This window comes from Zootoca vivipara, chromosome 5 (genome assembly GCF_965207765.1).
Source record: "Zootoca vivipara chromosome 5, rZooViv2.hap1.1, whole genome shotgun sequence".
Classification (NCBI taxonomy): domain Eukaryota; kingdom Metazoa; phylum Chordata; class Lepidosauria; order Squamata; family Lacertidae; genus Zootoca; species Zootoca vivipara.
Window position 1 is genome coordinate 27,610,343 of NC_142588.1, and position 14,887 is coordinate 27,625,229.

The 14,887-nt window shown below is 45.8% G+C and overlaps 1 protein-coding gene across 4 annotated transcripts in view; it reads right to left on the reverse strand.

Annotated features, from left to right (window-relative positions):
* Positions 1–3,205: 3,205 nt before the first annotated feature.
* Positions 3,206–14,887, reverse strand: part of SLC29A3 (solute carrier family 29 member 3) — a 35,971-nt gene continuing 24,289 nt past the window's right edge. For all 4 annotated transcript variants that reach the window (XM_035137593.3, XM_088670237.1, XM_088670236.1 and 1 more), the window contains 3 exons: positions 13,193–13,419; positions 11,472–11,634; positions 3,206–9,676 (listed from right to left, as the gene is read on the reverse strand). In XM_035137593.3, the coding sequence (XP_034993484.3) occupies positions 9,001–9,676; positions 11,472–11,634; positions 13,193–13,419 (1,066 nt within the window). In that variant the 3' untranslated portion in view covers positions 3,206–9,000. The remainder of the gene's footprint in view (positions 9,677–11,471; positions 11,635–13,192; positions 13,420–14,887) is intronic.

Genomic DNA, 14,887 nt, shown 5'->3' on the forward strand with positions numbered 1-14,887 from the left:
CGAATGCAAAAAAGAAACGTGCTTTGCAATTGCACCCGTAAAAAAGCTGTAAATGATTTAGGCGCATGCATATGCTCCCTGCAGAATTCAGCATGCATCTGCGGCTCCTTCTCCTTGCGTTACAGACACAAATCAAGGGGAAAGTACCCAATGCTGACTAGCAGAATGTCCCTTGGATAGCGATTCCCTCCCGCCCCCCAATCCGCTCCGACTTTCGTCTTCTTGGGAATGGTAAACAGGGCTGCCTTGAAACGATCCATTTGACTGCATTTTCTTCGCTTTGCTTTTCAAAACCGTTCACCAGCATTATGTAAACATTGACCAAATCATTCCATGGAGCAGACAAAAGGAAACCAGAACCTGGAAGGCAGAAGGTGACTCTGCAGCTGGGCCAGCAAGACTTCAAAGCAGGTTCCCTTCACACATCCTTATTCCCAAGACTGGAGAAGATAAGCAACAACATACCAAGTGCCTGGTGCCCTCCAGCCGCCTCTTCAATGCTCATGGAAGCAGTAGCAGTATCTGTTGTCTGCTAACACAGGTGGGAATAGCTTACCCTACAGTTAGCAGAGTTAATAAGCTATAAGGCTTATTGTTTCGGTTGGTCCTGCAAAGCTTCTGAATGCCCAGCTGAAAGGAACCCATCAGAAACAGACAATGACCACTAAGGGCTCAAAATCTTCGGTTCTTCCTGGTTGTCTGGGGTTGCTAAGAGAGGACATGCCACCAATCATTGTCCCTACCATACTACAGGATAGGAGGGTTTAGGCTTGGGCTTGGTGGATCTCAAGATGCACGTTTGTGGATCACACAGACACAATGTGATTCCCATCCCCTGGTTAAAGTAGGAGCATCTTTAGCCACAGAAAGACCCTTTCAAGAATCGCGTTCATTACATCTCCTGCAAATGAGTGGATTTGATAATGGTCAAATAGCACACAAATGCTGGCAGGCTCTGCCAAGTAATCATGCAACTGAGGATGCTCCTTGGTGATGTTGCGGGACTCCAACTCCCAACAGACCCAGCCAGCATGACTAATCATCAGAGACAATGGGAACTGTAGCCCAGCCTTGCCCAAGATGGGAGGGGCTTCCACTTCCTGTTTATTGTCAGGCATGTTCATTAAGCCAGCACAACAGCAACATCATGCCAATCCCAGGCCACAAACGTTTAGAAACCAGAAGGCAGGTGAAGAAAGATAGGCTTAAGCATGATACTCTAGACAAAGTTGAGGACTATTAAATTCCTTTTGTTTCAGTGGGCCTGTTAAGCACATGTTTTAAACTCTTTCCATGGAAATCGGTGGGAACTGAAAAGTGATCAACTTTCATAGATGGATCATATTTGGGACGGCTCAATCTCAGGGTCATGGGAGAAAAAGTTGGGCAAGAGATTCCTGCATTGCAGGGGGTTGGTCTAGATGACTCTTGTGGTCCCTTCTAACTGTACAATTCTATGACATTCTAAGATATCCAAAGTGCTTTGAAATGTTGTGATTTCGAGGTCAGGGTCACCAGCTATTATCTACTGATTTGAAAGTGGCCACCAATAGTCTTCCTTGCTCCTTAGAATTGCAGATAGACCTTGGAAGGGGATACAAGCCTGTCGGCCTCAGTAAAAACCAGCTTGTTGTGAGTGATATCAATAGTAGGTAAAGTTTAGTTCAAAGTCACTAATCTTAAACAGAATAATGTGAGTTAGATGCTCCATCATTAAGCAGCATGCAAAGGACGGAAGAGAGAGCACTGACAAGGAAATTTATGCTGCCGTTTCAGGATTCTAGCATCAAGGATGTGGTCTGAAAGACTGATGCAAAAATAAAATCAGAATATTTAATTTTCTCACATCTCTGTGCAGGAAGGAATGAGACTTGAATGTTTTCTTTAAAAAGGTTAGCAGGCTTGAAGCCATCTTGAACTTTTTACCTTGCTCTTCTGAAGGCTGGAAATAAGTACATATTTCAAGCAAATCAAATGTTTGTGTTCATTGCCACTCAGTAATTCATTTCATCTAACAGCCTGTGGAGTCTCAGAGGCAAGTGTTAACTTCTCCACCCAGCCACCCCATCCCAGACATTTAGCCTTAAGACCTTTTCACTCTTACACAACACTTTTTCTAAGATGCTCAGTTGGGAAAGGATGGCAGAGCTCCGATACCTTCGACAGAGGCAGAAGAGTTTTGGCAGCTGCTGTTTTGACCTGCAGAGATGGGAAAAGCTGTGCCAAGATGACTTCCTCATCTCTGCAAAAAGATGCAGGAGTCTTGTCTGTCTTTGCACCCCACTGCCTTAACTTGCTTTATTTCTCTTTCCATTATCTGCCACTTGCATCTTGTATGCAGAAGAATATTACTGTGGACACTGCCATCAACCTCCAATTTTCTAATTACCTGATCTTATTAACAAGACAAGATTCTACCCCAAAAAGTCCATTAAACACTCAAGTCTACCTCTTCAATTTCATATGAAGAGCAGTTCCCTATGAGTGAGATTAGACCAGCTGATAAGGTTACTTTGGGAAGCGAACTCAATGCCTTGCTACAAGCACTTTCTACCAAAGTACCTTTTTACTGTAAGACCTTCATCCACTTCATCTAAGAGGAGGTGAACTATCTGACCTTTTGGGGAATCAGACTTGCTGTAAAAGACCTCTTTTTATCACGTATAATTGCAAAAAATGAATTTGTGACCCGGAAATAGTGACAGGCTCAAAAACAAACCAGAAGGTTGCTGCTGTGTTGGGAACCCCAACATCTAGAAAGCCATGGGTTCATCACCCCTGGGCAAAGCCTCTTGACAGAATTAGGCCAATGGACCTTCTTTAGAAAGGAGTTCCATGGTTAAGTCTCTACTACAGAAAAGGTCGTTCTTAGTAGAGACTGCAGGCAGTGGTGTACAGAAATGGCCCTTGTGGTGGGGTGGAGTTGCCCTCCCAACACTGGTGATTGGCACAGATTACCATGCTGGTGTGGCAGCAGGTTGGAGGCAAAGGTGGGGCTTCATAGGTACATCAGTGGGAGTGCCAGATCACGGTTGCACAGCAAACCAATCTCACTGCTGCCCTGCCCTGGTATGTTGCAGGGAGGATGGCTCAACCTCACCACTTGGGCTGCCACTGGGGATTCCCCTCGGGCGATGCCACCTGCAGTATTCTCACCATCTAAGTTTAACTTTAATGCAGACCAGACACCAGAATACACCAGCACTTGAAAAAATAATAATTCTCTTTTATTAGTATTACTAAAACGACAAGGTTGTGTTTCGAAAAAATGGCGTTCATTTAGGTTTGACTAGTTCACAAAGAGTGGCTTTCAGTAGAACCCAAAATACATGATTTACAAGCATATAGTGTTAAGGGAAACATGGGTGTTTCAAGACAGGAAGTGGAAGAGGAAGTGCTTGGCACATGGATTTGGCCCGTGTTGGGACAGGAGAGCCCATCACCTGCCAGGGAGTGGGGGCAGGAGCTAAAAACCCACCAAACACTTTCAAACACACAGAGACATGTATTGGGCTATCTGTTCCAATTAAACATTGTGAAATGTTTCCAGGGTTGAGAGAAGGCTCTGTGGTGTGCAGGTGCCAACGCAGTCAGCGTTGGACATAGCTGCCAGTTTGTTAAATCCAGGAGAGAAAACGATACACACTCACAGAACATGGTCAACACATTTTCAGAGTAAGCCAACAGCTTAAATGATGGTTACTTTGCACGCAAACATAACTGTAGGTCAACCAACCATTTATCTAGACTTCACCATCTGGAAAAGAAATATTTCTAGTGTTTTAATTTCCTCAAAGTAGTGCAGTCAAGGAGAGTCAAAGCAGCTCCATTTTCAAGGAGACCGGGCAACCACAAATGCTTATTGCTGGAATCGTCCTCATACACAGGTCTCAGTGCAACAGGCAAGTAGTTTTGGCCACTGCTGCGAGCTCAATAACAACATTAAACAGGTTTGCAGACAGTCACATACTTGACAGCCAGTGATAAACAAAACTGCCTCCAAACAGTTAAGTTTGGTGGCTTTTTTGCCTCTTTCAGACCACAAATAACTAGCAGAGTTACACATGGACTGGTGGACTGGTGGATAAAAGGCTTATGGGCTTGTGACTTGTGAACATTTGTAAATATTTGCTAGACTGGTGTTAAGAGTAACACCTTTATCAAAGGTTGATGTTAAGAGTAAGATACTAGAGAGAGTATCTTCTACCTTATGCCACTGCTGCAGGGATCGGGTGTTTCACTGAGCATTCATCCCCATCTGTTTGCAGGGAGATTAGGCTGACACTGGCTATTTAATGAGCATTCGCCCTAGTTTGTTTGCAGGGAGGTTACACAGCATGATGTCATATCCCAAACTTCACATTTCATTTTCCTGTCACTTTCCCTATTGCAAAGGGAAGCGGGTCTGTTGGCAAGACCTCTCAATCAACAACAAATATTGCAACCTCGGCTTGCTGGTATGTTACCGAACCCCACTTGAAAACAGTGACAGTGTGGAAGTGCTCATAAGTTCCTCAGCACTGGCTGAATCTGCCAAGGTGCCACCTTCAATGGTCCAATTAGATCTGAGCTATGCTCTCCAGGAATGAATGGATGGTCTAGCATTCTACTGTAGCCACACCAGAAATTTGGGGGAGCTGGGAAGGGCAGAGAGAAACTAATGGAGAAAACACAGCTTTGGTTTTGTTTATATATTTCTCCACACATACAAACACACAGCTCATTCCAAAACGGATGAGCGTAAGGGTGCCTCTGAACCTTTTATCTGTGCTATTTTCCAAGTGGAAAAGCGAACAGGAAGTGTGAGACTAATCAAAGCCAGTCAGCCTGTGTCATAAATCCATGCAGCAAAGACCCAAGGATTTCCTAATGGAACAAGTATTCACTTACGATTTCCAGAGTTTACACAATGGCATATCACAAACCATAAAAGCTGCAGCCCCTCCATCACATGCCTAGTAAATTTTCTGCTCACATCTGGTTTCATATTTATTTCTAAATTACCTATAAAGCTATACTTTGCAAGCATTACTAGTGATCCCAAGCTAAACACCGAATGCACACTTAGGGTGCTCCATCCTCAGTTACTGCTGTCAATCATGTCAGTTTACTATCTACTAGCTCTGTTCTTTCTTAGATCCAGTAATAAAAACCAGCTGGAGGGTGTGTGTTTTTGGATTGTTTTTTAAGTACAGCTATCAGATCTCTCAAAATAACAAGAACAACTTTCCTGCTCATAACAGATGCCATCAAGCCCACATTCCCACACATGATGCGTGTTATGGTCTTTGGTGACGAGGTCAGATTATTTTCCAATTAGCATTCTGTCAAGTGTTAAATAACTGAGCCACAGAGAGCTGCGCTTTTAAGTCCTTCTCTAATTCATCCCCCAGACAGACTTAGCATTTGACAAATCTGCCACATCTTAAGCTGTGCCAGTGGTTCGGTCGTACAAACCTTGGAATCACACCCCCTGTGAATCTCTCCAGCATGACTGACACCCTGTTGTTCTTGCGCAAGCTGAAGGTAGTTCTATGGACCTTGCACAGGGGAGGGTCTCGGGGGTGGGGGTGGGACTCACAGTGCTTTAACGACACATACCCACCAGAAAGAGGAAGCTGACTTCATTACCGATGTCCTAACATTTAAATGTTATGCTTGGCACCCTCCTCAGTCTTCTATTTGCTTCCCAGCTCCTTATATGGAAATCGCTTGCAGGCATCACAACATCTTCGCCCCACCCCTATTGCACGTGCAATGAAACAGATGTGTCTGTTTCTCCCTCTCACAGCTCAATCCTATACATGTCTACTCAAAAGCAAATCTGGATATTTCCAGAGCATACTCCCAGCAGGCCTGTGCATTCTCGAAGACCACAGCCTCAAGCTAAACCAACCAATGATGACTGTGATTAAGACAAACACAAGAGATCGAGCCACGTCTGTTCTATTCTATAATGCCATTTTTTTGCCCAAACATTTCCACAAATTTCAGAAGCCTTACTCTTCAAAAGCATCCATTCCTTTTAGCTAAAGAAACAGCATTCACCAGCATGGGAACATTACTGTGGTATTTAAACACTGGCACCCTGTTGTGCGCTTTGAAGAAAACTTATTAACCATTTGCATTACTACTTTATACAAGTAAAAGTTAGCACTGAATTCAGTACCAAAAGGTGTAGATCAGGCTTCCTCAAACTCGACCCTCCAGATGTTTTTGGCCTACAACCCCCATGATCCCTAGCTAGCAGGGCCAGTGGTCAGGGATGATGGGAATTGTAGTCTCAAAACATCTGGACTACAACTCCCATCATCCCTCACTACTGGACATGCTAGCTGTGGCTGATGGTATTTGGAGTCCAATGACATCTAGAGGGCCACAGCCCCCCCCAATCCCTGGTTTACATGGAGCAGGATTAACCTATCAGTCACTGAGAGATTCTACAAAATTACTGAGAGTTCAATGGGACTTACTCCCAGGTAAGAGGGTACAGGATTGTTCTCTCAAGTCAAAGTAAAGGGATGCTGTCAGATAATACATGGCACAACCAAGACCTTGCTTCTTCACCAGTTGAAATAAAGAGCATGGGCTGTAGTGTCACGTCACTTTGTCAGCTGCCATACCATCCCTCTGTCAAATTTTGTTTGGAGCAATAAACCTGGCAAGCTGCATCTCAAAGGAAAAGGTGCAATGCAAGTGCTAGGATGCCTTTTCTTGTTGAAAGCATTTACTTGGAAACCCTAGTTAGGTTTTTCTGGCATTTCCTCCTTATTAACCATATGCCATGACACCTCTCTATGAGCCAGCATTCGCCAAGATAATGTAAAGGAAGAATTTGTGAGTGGGAAAGAGGCTGCAACCACTTCCTGCTTGCTAAATACAGTGGTACCTCGGTTTAAGTACACAATTGGTTCCGGAAGTCTGTACTTAACCTAAAGCGTACTTAACCTGAAGCGAACTTTCCCATTGAAAGTAATGGAAAGTGGATTAATCCATTCCAGATGGGTCCGCGGAGTACTCAACCTGAAGCAAACTTAACCCAAAGTATGAGTGTAATTGGTTCTGGAAGTCCGTACTTAACCTGAAGCGAACTTTCCCACTGAAAGTAATGGAAAGTGGATTAATCCATTCCAGATGGGTCCGCGGAGTACTTAAACTGAAAGTACTCAAACCGAAGTGTACTTAAACTGAGGTATGACTGTACTTCCTTTACAAATGCCTACAGAGGCCATTCGCCTGTTCCCTTTTGAGCTTTCTTCCAGTTTCAAAACCTTTCACATGAGGAAAATGGGTTAAACATGGCAGTGGGTTTTGCTAGGTGGGGGCATTAGGAGTTGGCGTCTAAACACCTGTAGGTCACCAGGATTATTATTATTTTTTACAAAAGCCAACCAGTCTGGCTAACAAAGGATTATTATTGTTATTGTTTTCCATAAGCCAACCAGTATGGGTGGGTAGAACTGTTAAACACCTCTCCCCTACCAGTTTCCTGCCCTTCAATTTCCTTTGCAAAATAAGCCTCTTCCATTTCCATTAAAACAGCTGGTTCTGCCCTCAACAAACAAAACTCAATAATGTCATGTCCTCCTCAGGATGCAAGGAACAATGGCGTCCTGGACTAATTCCGCATACATTTACTTCAAAGCTTTTGCTAGTGCTTAGAATGTAAGAAGAGCCTGCTGGATCGGGCCAACAGCCCGTCTAGTCTAGTACCATGTTCTCACCGTGGACAAACAGAAATACCTATGGCATGCCCACAAACAGGAGCCAAGCACAAGAGCAGCACTCTCTCCTCTTGTAGCTTCCAACAACTGATATTCAGAAGCCTGCCGCCTTCAGCAATGCAGCTAGAACGTAACCATTGTGGCTATTAGCTGCTGATGGCCTTAACCCGTGAATTTTAAACTTGATTTCCCTGCTTTAAATGGGGATTTCTAGAGCAGCCGTGATTTGGGTGCATTTTCAGAAGCTGGGATTGAGAGTGCATAATGGCTCGAAGACCCCAGGCAATTAATAACCACACCTCTCTACAAGTACACTTGGTGACATGAGCAATTCTTACCCTGCTCCTCATTTCGGCTCTCCTGTGCTTTTTAAAGTTCTGGTCCCAGGATGAGGAGTCCTTGCACTCTCAGTTTCTGGATAATCAAGGTTCCTTGGCATTTGCCCTTCACTCTAGGGACTTGGCTAGAAGCACATGTTGAATGTTGCTTAATGACACCCTCTTTTCACCTGGCATCATTCCATGATTTCCCCTTATTAAAAACAGCTGCTGAGAATTCTTCCCACCTGGTGTGTATATTTGCTACCTGCTCCTGTAGCATGAATACAACAGAACCTACTCCAAAGGGCTATCCCCCCCCCCCGCCCTGAGAGGGTTTGCATAAGATGCCGATCAAGAAACATGCAGCAAGTTAACTGCTCCTTCGGAGAGTTTTTCCAAAACAATTGCTATTATTATTATTTTTAACAATTTGTACATTACCTGCAATAAAAAAGTCAAGAGTCCAGCATTTAATTTCCCAGTATCCTTGGGATACTGTTAAACATGACACAGGAAATGGAAAAAGTCTCAGTGACGCATCACAAGCGTGTGAATTTGGCCCCTGTATTTTGTGATATGTTTCTAAGCATCTTCCTTGCTGTTAAAGTCAAGAGAGTTCAGATCACCTCCTGAAAAAAAAAGGAAATGGTTGCTTTCTGAACATGACTGAAAAATAAAAATAAATAAAATCCTAGTACAGTTGTACCTTGGAAGCCGAACGAAATCTGTTCTGGAAGTCCGTTCGACTTCCAAAATGGATGCAGGAAGCTTCTGCAGCCAATCGGAAGCCCCATTGGACAACCAACTTCCAAAAATCATTTGAAAACCGGAACACTCACTTCTGGGTTTGCGGTGTTCGGGAGCCAAAACGTTTGAGAACTAAGCTGTTTAAAAATCAAGGTACTACTGTACCCCAAAGCTCAAGGGATGGACTTGAATCTTCCCATTGCTTCCTTCTACATGAGGTGGACAGCAAGAACCGAGAAGACGGATCCCAAAGCCAGCCCCAGCTGCAAGAACATCATCATCAATACTCCGGTTGCCTCTGACAGCTCTTTTGGCGTGACTTTGGGGCCATACATCATGGCTAATGTATTCAGGTAGCCATTGCTGAATCCAAGCAAAACTGTGAAGACCACCGGATAGGCATCCTGGGTAAAGAAGACCTTTGTGATGTGTTTCCGAGGTTGGAAGTTGCACAGCATGAAGACCGGCACGAAGAAAGTTCTCAGCAGAACCAGAGCTGGCAGCAACTTGCTTTTTGGTCCAGGGGCCTGGATCCAGACAGTGATTTGCCGTCCACACCAGTCGGCAAAATTGTACAGAAGGAAACTAGTGAGGGGTGTGAAGTACTTGTCCGTCCACAAGCTCCCTGGGACCTTGTCGACAGACTCTATGCTGGATGAGATTGCAGGGAAGATGATGATAGAGATGAAGAAGACGTAGAAGACGCAGAAGCCCAGCACACCCATCTCCTTTAGGATGGATCCCAAGGGAGGGATTCTTCCTCTTTGGTTTCTGTCTGGGGGAAGCAGGCTGGTGTTGCCTGTGGCCATATCGCCATCCTCCAAATAGTCACTAGGCAAGACACATGGTGGCTGCGTGCCGCCCTGTCGTCTTCCCATGTAGTACCTGAAATAAGAGAGGCACAGAAAAAAAAGGCTAGTGTCAGGAAGCCCAACAAAGATGGCAAAACTAGGGACTGAAACGGAAAGGAGATAATCATCAAAGATGACAACAGTGCCAGAATCCACGATTTGTATATGGTTCAATCCTTTGGAAGCAGCTGAAGGATCTGAGGTGGCACAACAAATCTCTGGGTTGCCACTGCTAGTCAGAGAAGACTGTGTTTGTGTTGCGAGTCATTTATTCAAGGTCCTGTAGCTTGGGAAGTGTATGAATGAGTCAGGAGGGGCTGAGCAGAGGTGACAAGAGGGGAGGAGGCTGGTGGACCCTATTCCAAAGATCCCTGTTAGGGAGCAGCATGGAGTGCTGAGATGGGAGGGCTGGACATACAGTATGGGAGATCTAGATGGATAGCCACAGACCATCTCTTCTATACCAGCCCCCTGCCAGCATGGTCAACGGTCAGGGATGATGGGACCCATAGCAGAGCAACATCTGGAGAGCACAACTTTGGCTGCCCCCACTTTAAAGGTACATCAGCATTCCTATCCCTACCCTGCAGATCTGCAGTGAGGACTCAAGAGATAGTGGCCTGCCAAGCAAGACCAAAGATTTAGAGGTGAGATCTGGCAACTTGTCCTCTTAGCCACTACACCAGCTGACACTGAGTCTCTGGGTGGCAACAGCACTACCTCCCTAGCTGTCAGGCAGCTGCCAGCAACTTCCATTTCTGGTTACCCAGGAACATAAAAAGACAAGGAAATGATTCTTACCATTCACTTTTTATTCAGTATTCACAGAGAGGCTTTAGAACCCAGCCACCTGGATAATGGCGCTGTCCCGAGTGAATCTCCACCCTGCCCCCGTCTCTCCCACTTCCTCATTTGTCACCCCTACGGGTGCTGACAAGTTCCTTCTGCCTTTGGGCTCTTTGCTCTCCTACTTTCAAGGCTCGCCGGGTTCTGGAAGGGGGGGTCCTGGAATGCTTTCTAAAGACACTGTGGCTGTCATCCGTCGCCCCCCTGGTGCTTCCTCTTCCTCCTCTCCCATTATTTCCCAACTTTCCCCCTCATCTGCCTGAGCTGTGACCTCCCTCAAACTCCTCTGGAAGAGTCAGGCTGGGGAGGCGGTCTCCACCATTCCTCCTCTGCCCAGTCCTTGATAATAGCAGAGGCAGGGAGGCGATATAGACAGGAGCAATTCTGCTGAGGTCAGATAAGAATCCATTGCCCTCTACATAAAGCTCCTCACCAAGTATCCTGCATCATAGGAGACTACCTCTAAAGCAACAGCGGCCTTAATTGGTACCAGGAAATTAGTAGGCAATGGCTCACAAGCTCGTTATTTTCAACCTACAGCTAGAAAACACATTGGGACTGGCCTGCGTCACTTAAGCGAGAGCTACGAACCATAGTGATTTCAAGAAGTCTCGTAGCAACAGCGTGAATGCTAGATTCAGAAGCAGCTCTGCCACAAGGCTGATACAGCTTGCTGGCCCCGGGGTTTTAGGGTTAGAGACCACAGTGTGTGTGTGTGTGTGTGTGTGTGTGTGTGTGTGTATCTGTGTGTGTGTATCTGTGTGCACAGTGGTAAATCCCACAGTTCCTGTCTGGTTTTTTTAAAAAATCAAATCAGGAAGTTCAGCTGAAGAGAGAAACAGGGGAAAAGAGTCAGCACATTTTCCACTTATGGCAGAAGGGGACCTCCACAAAAAGGCAGGAAGCATCGAGGGAAAGCTGTTTTGGAACTCAGTCATTAAGGCACACGCTGCGTGGCAACCTGATGGTCCAAGGGGATTTACCTGGAATACTCCAGCTTGGGAAGGATCAAGTACATCCCAATACACAGAATAACAAAGAGGTCTGCTGTCAGGAAGTAGGCCAAAGCGCTGTCTGTAACTTCAGGTGCCGCTGCCAGATCCACCACCAATGCCACGGCGCTCACTGTTCCTCCCATGGCCTGACCTACATGGCGAGGAAAGAGGGCAAGGAAGAAGGAGAACAAAAGTCAACGAACTGTGAAATAAGCCCCGGCCTATCCTGGGTCTGCCAGAGCCAGACACTTGCAGTAGGGAATGGCTCTGAATCAGACAAGCTGGAACTGGGGAAAGCGACAAAAGCAGTAATTAGGGAGGTTCGCAGTTCAGCTGCATTTGCTCTGCAGTGTTACCTAGCCAGAGATCCTGCAATTTTTGTTTGTTCTGCTCACAGTGGATTTACCTTTGGCCACTTGTGTCCTTGCTCTTGTTAACCTGTGGTTTTTTCCCCATCCCAAGGCCCTCTTCTCACATGCATGTCTTGGATTAACAATGGTAACATCCCATTATGAGGTTTGGGAAGGGTTAGCTTTTGTTTTGCAGCAAAATCACACAGAGACACACACAAGTGTTGAAGGATTTCTGCATTTGAGCAATGACACTCTTGCAAGAATCGTCAGATCCCCCCCCCCAAAAATACAATTTATGTAAAGATGGCTTCACGTAATTGTTTTTTTCACACACAAAAAGCAAGTAAACCAACAGGGAAATGTCACCAAGAGACTCTCATCTGCCATGCTTAGAAACCACCCCAGTTTCCAGAAGGGCTAAGCTTAAATTGTTTTGACTGAGACTGGATGAAAGAAAAATGTACAGGCACAGTTCCACCCCGCCTTGCAATTCTGTGAAATAGCGTTTCTGTGGTCTGGTGGGTAAAGCCTTTTGGCCTCCTGGTTTTGTTGCCAAATTGTTTCTTTTATGCAGGCATAGTGTGGCTTTCTTGATCTGCACTAAAAATAAAGATATGCTCCAGTACTCTGCAAATACTGGGAGGTTTCCAACAGGGGCTCTGGTGAAAGTCTGCACAGTGGGTAACCCCCCCCCCCCCTAATAACATTCTTTGCTACGGCCTAGAAAAAAAGAAAACCTGAAACCTCTGTATTGATTTTAGCATCTCTCTTCCCACCTCTTCTCTCTCAAAGCACATTTCCAGTGTTATCAACGTCTGCTAAACCTCGAGGGGCCTCATCATTCATAGCTGCAAACTTGGAACTCATCAGTTATGGAAATGAATGTTAATGCTGAATATGAAATGAGACAATGCAAAGTTTCATATTTTTTTCCCTGAGATATAAACAAACACAGAGCTGAATGCAGATGTTTTCTTTTCGTACCAAAAGTTAACTCTGTTTCCCCAAACTGAAATACTGCAAGGCTGGGCCTCTGAGGAAGAAATAAGGACCCAGGAAAATGGGTGGAGGGGGGAAATATACATAAACCGGAGAGTCATCTTGCTTAATCTGCTGAGCTTCCTTTGGAACTTCCATTTGACAACACTGTGCGGTTCTTTATTTTTAAAAAGTCATCTTCTGTTAACTTTGTTCAGAGTGAATGCATCGTCATGGGACTAGGCGCTGCCAAAACCTCAAGCCTAAAAGACAGCACATGCATCCTGCCCACAAAGAAAATTAAAAGCAATTGGAGAAGCCCTGTCTCATGGGCTACAGTTTCCAGTTGAGGGGGGCCTCACGGGGAGGAGACTTAACCTGAAATCAGCGCTTGGGAATTCCGCATGGGAAAGCTTCCCGTCAGGCCAAAGACGCTGCTGCTGAAGATGGTGGCAGCGCTGCTGGAGACAACCACACAGATGATGGTGATGACAAAGAAACCCGAAGTCCAGGTGGAGGTGTCCACTTTCACCAGCACCGTGATCCCCACCAAGGCAGCCAGCATGGTGACCAAGGAGGAGAGAATGCGCACGCTGACGGAGACCCTGGAGGAGAAAGGCAAGCGGGGTTATAGCATGTGGCTTCTGTGCAAGGAGTCCTTTTCCTTCTGTCCTCCTGGCTGGGTGTTGCGGAAGGACACGCGAGGCACAGCAGACGTCCCAAGCCATGAGGAGGTGGAGAAAGGCAGAGGGGAGGAGAGGCACATTGCACAAATCAAGAGAGAATACCAGTGGCAGAGGCAGGAACCGAGGAGCCCCGTTCTGGCTTCTCACAGCTGGGTGTGCAATGCGCCGTCTTCCCTAAGAGCCAAGCGCTCAGCCTAAACTCATCAATTTGTGCAGAAACCTACATCAAGAGGCAAGTATGCCAGTTAGCATTGAGATTTTACAATGAAAGGGCACGTTGAGCAGGTTCACCAAGGGAAAACGGGGCTTTTGAGATCTTTCCTACATCCGAAATCAAAACAAGACCAAGTGCACACCCGAATGAGAGTGCTAATCCATCCGTCCCCGTCCCCCCCCCAACTATCTGCTATAAACAAATGGGCCCTGCATTTAACACTAAGCCTTCCAGCTCTTTTCTGGCTGAAAGTGCCACAAGAGGTGACTCGCCTTTGTACCCAAGCCAAGAGAAGAAGCAGGCATGACGCTACCCTCCTCACATCAACGTTGCTGCTGCTCACCTGGGTGGAAGGGGGGCAGTGACAGCAGAAGCACAGGACTGGCTCCTCTGTGCACCCACACAGCCCCAACCTCACCCTTCCCCACTGCCACACCATCCAGGTACGCAGCAAGGACTCTGGTGTTGGGGCCCTCACCTTAAAAGGGCCATTTTATAGATCACACAGAGAAAAGCCCAGTTTTGCTAGTAGATGCACACTTCAGCCAACCACAATTCCACGAGGAGCATACTTAGGCAATGCAAATGTTTGTCACATTCGCATTTCACATTTCAAAGAGTACTCTTCAGCTTTGCCCTTAAAAAGACAATGTCTGATATGCTTCACTCCACCTGTTGCGTATCACCGTTTGCATTTCCCCCATGTGAATCTGAAGATAATTCTTCGTAGAATTGAGATTCTTCATAGACTTTGGCTTTTATGCATTTACCTTAATCTTGGAGTATCTTATTACTGTATTTCAGTGCCTGAATGCAGTCTTTTTGTGCAGGAAATTCAACATTCCGCTTCACGACAAATGGAAACTTCCTTATTTCCACGCTGCTTTGCCGAGTTGAAAAGAGTTGCCTGTTCTTCTCTCTGGCTGACTGCAAGTCAGATACTTGCTTTAATCAGGGTTGAGTTGCAAAAGGGGGAAAACATGGCATTTCCTCCAAGCCTCCCCACAATGCCTTGCTACAAGCACTGTCCACGAGCCACCTAGTTATGCCTCCTGTTCTTAAGGAAGGCTGCTGATACGAGAGCCCTGGGAGAGCTCCAATGACTTTAAGGAAGCCAGGTAACTAGAGAGATGAACCATGTGCTGCTGCTCTGAACTAATGTTTCAGGGATGG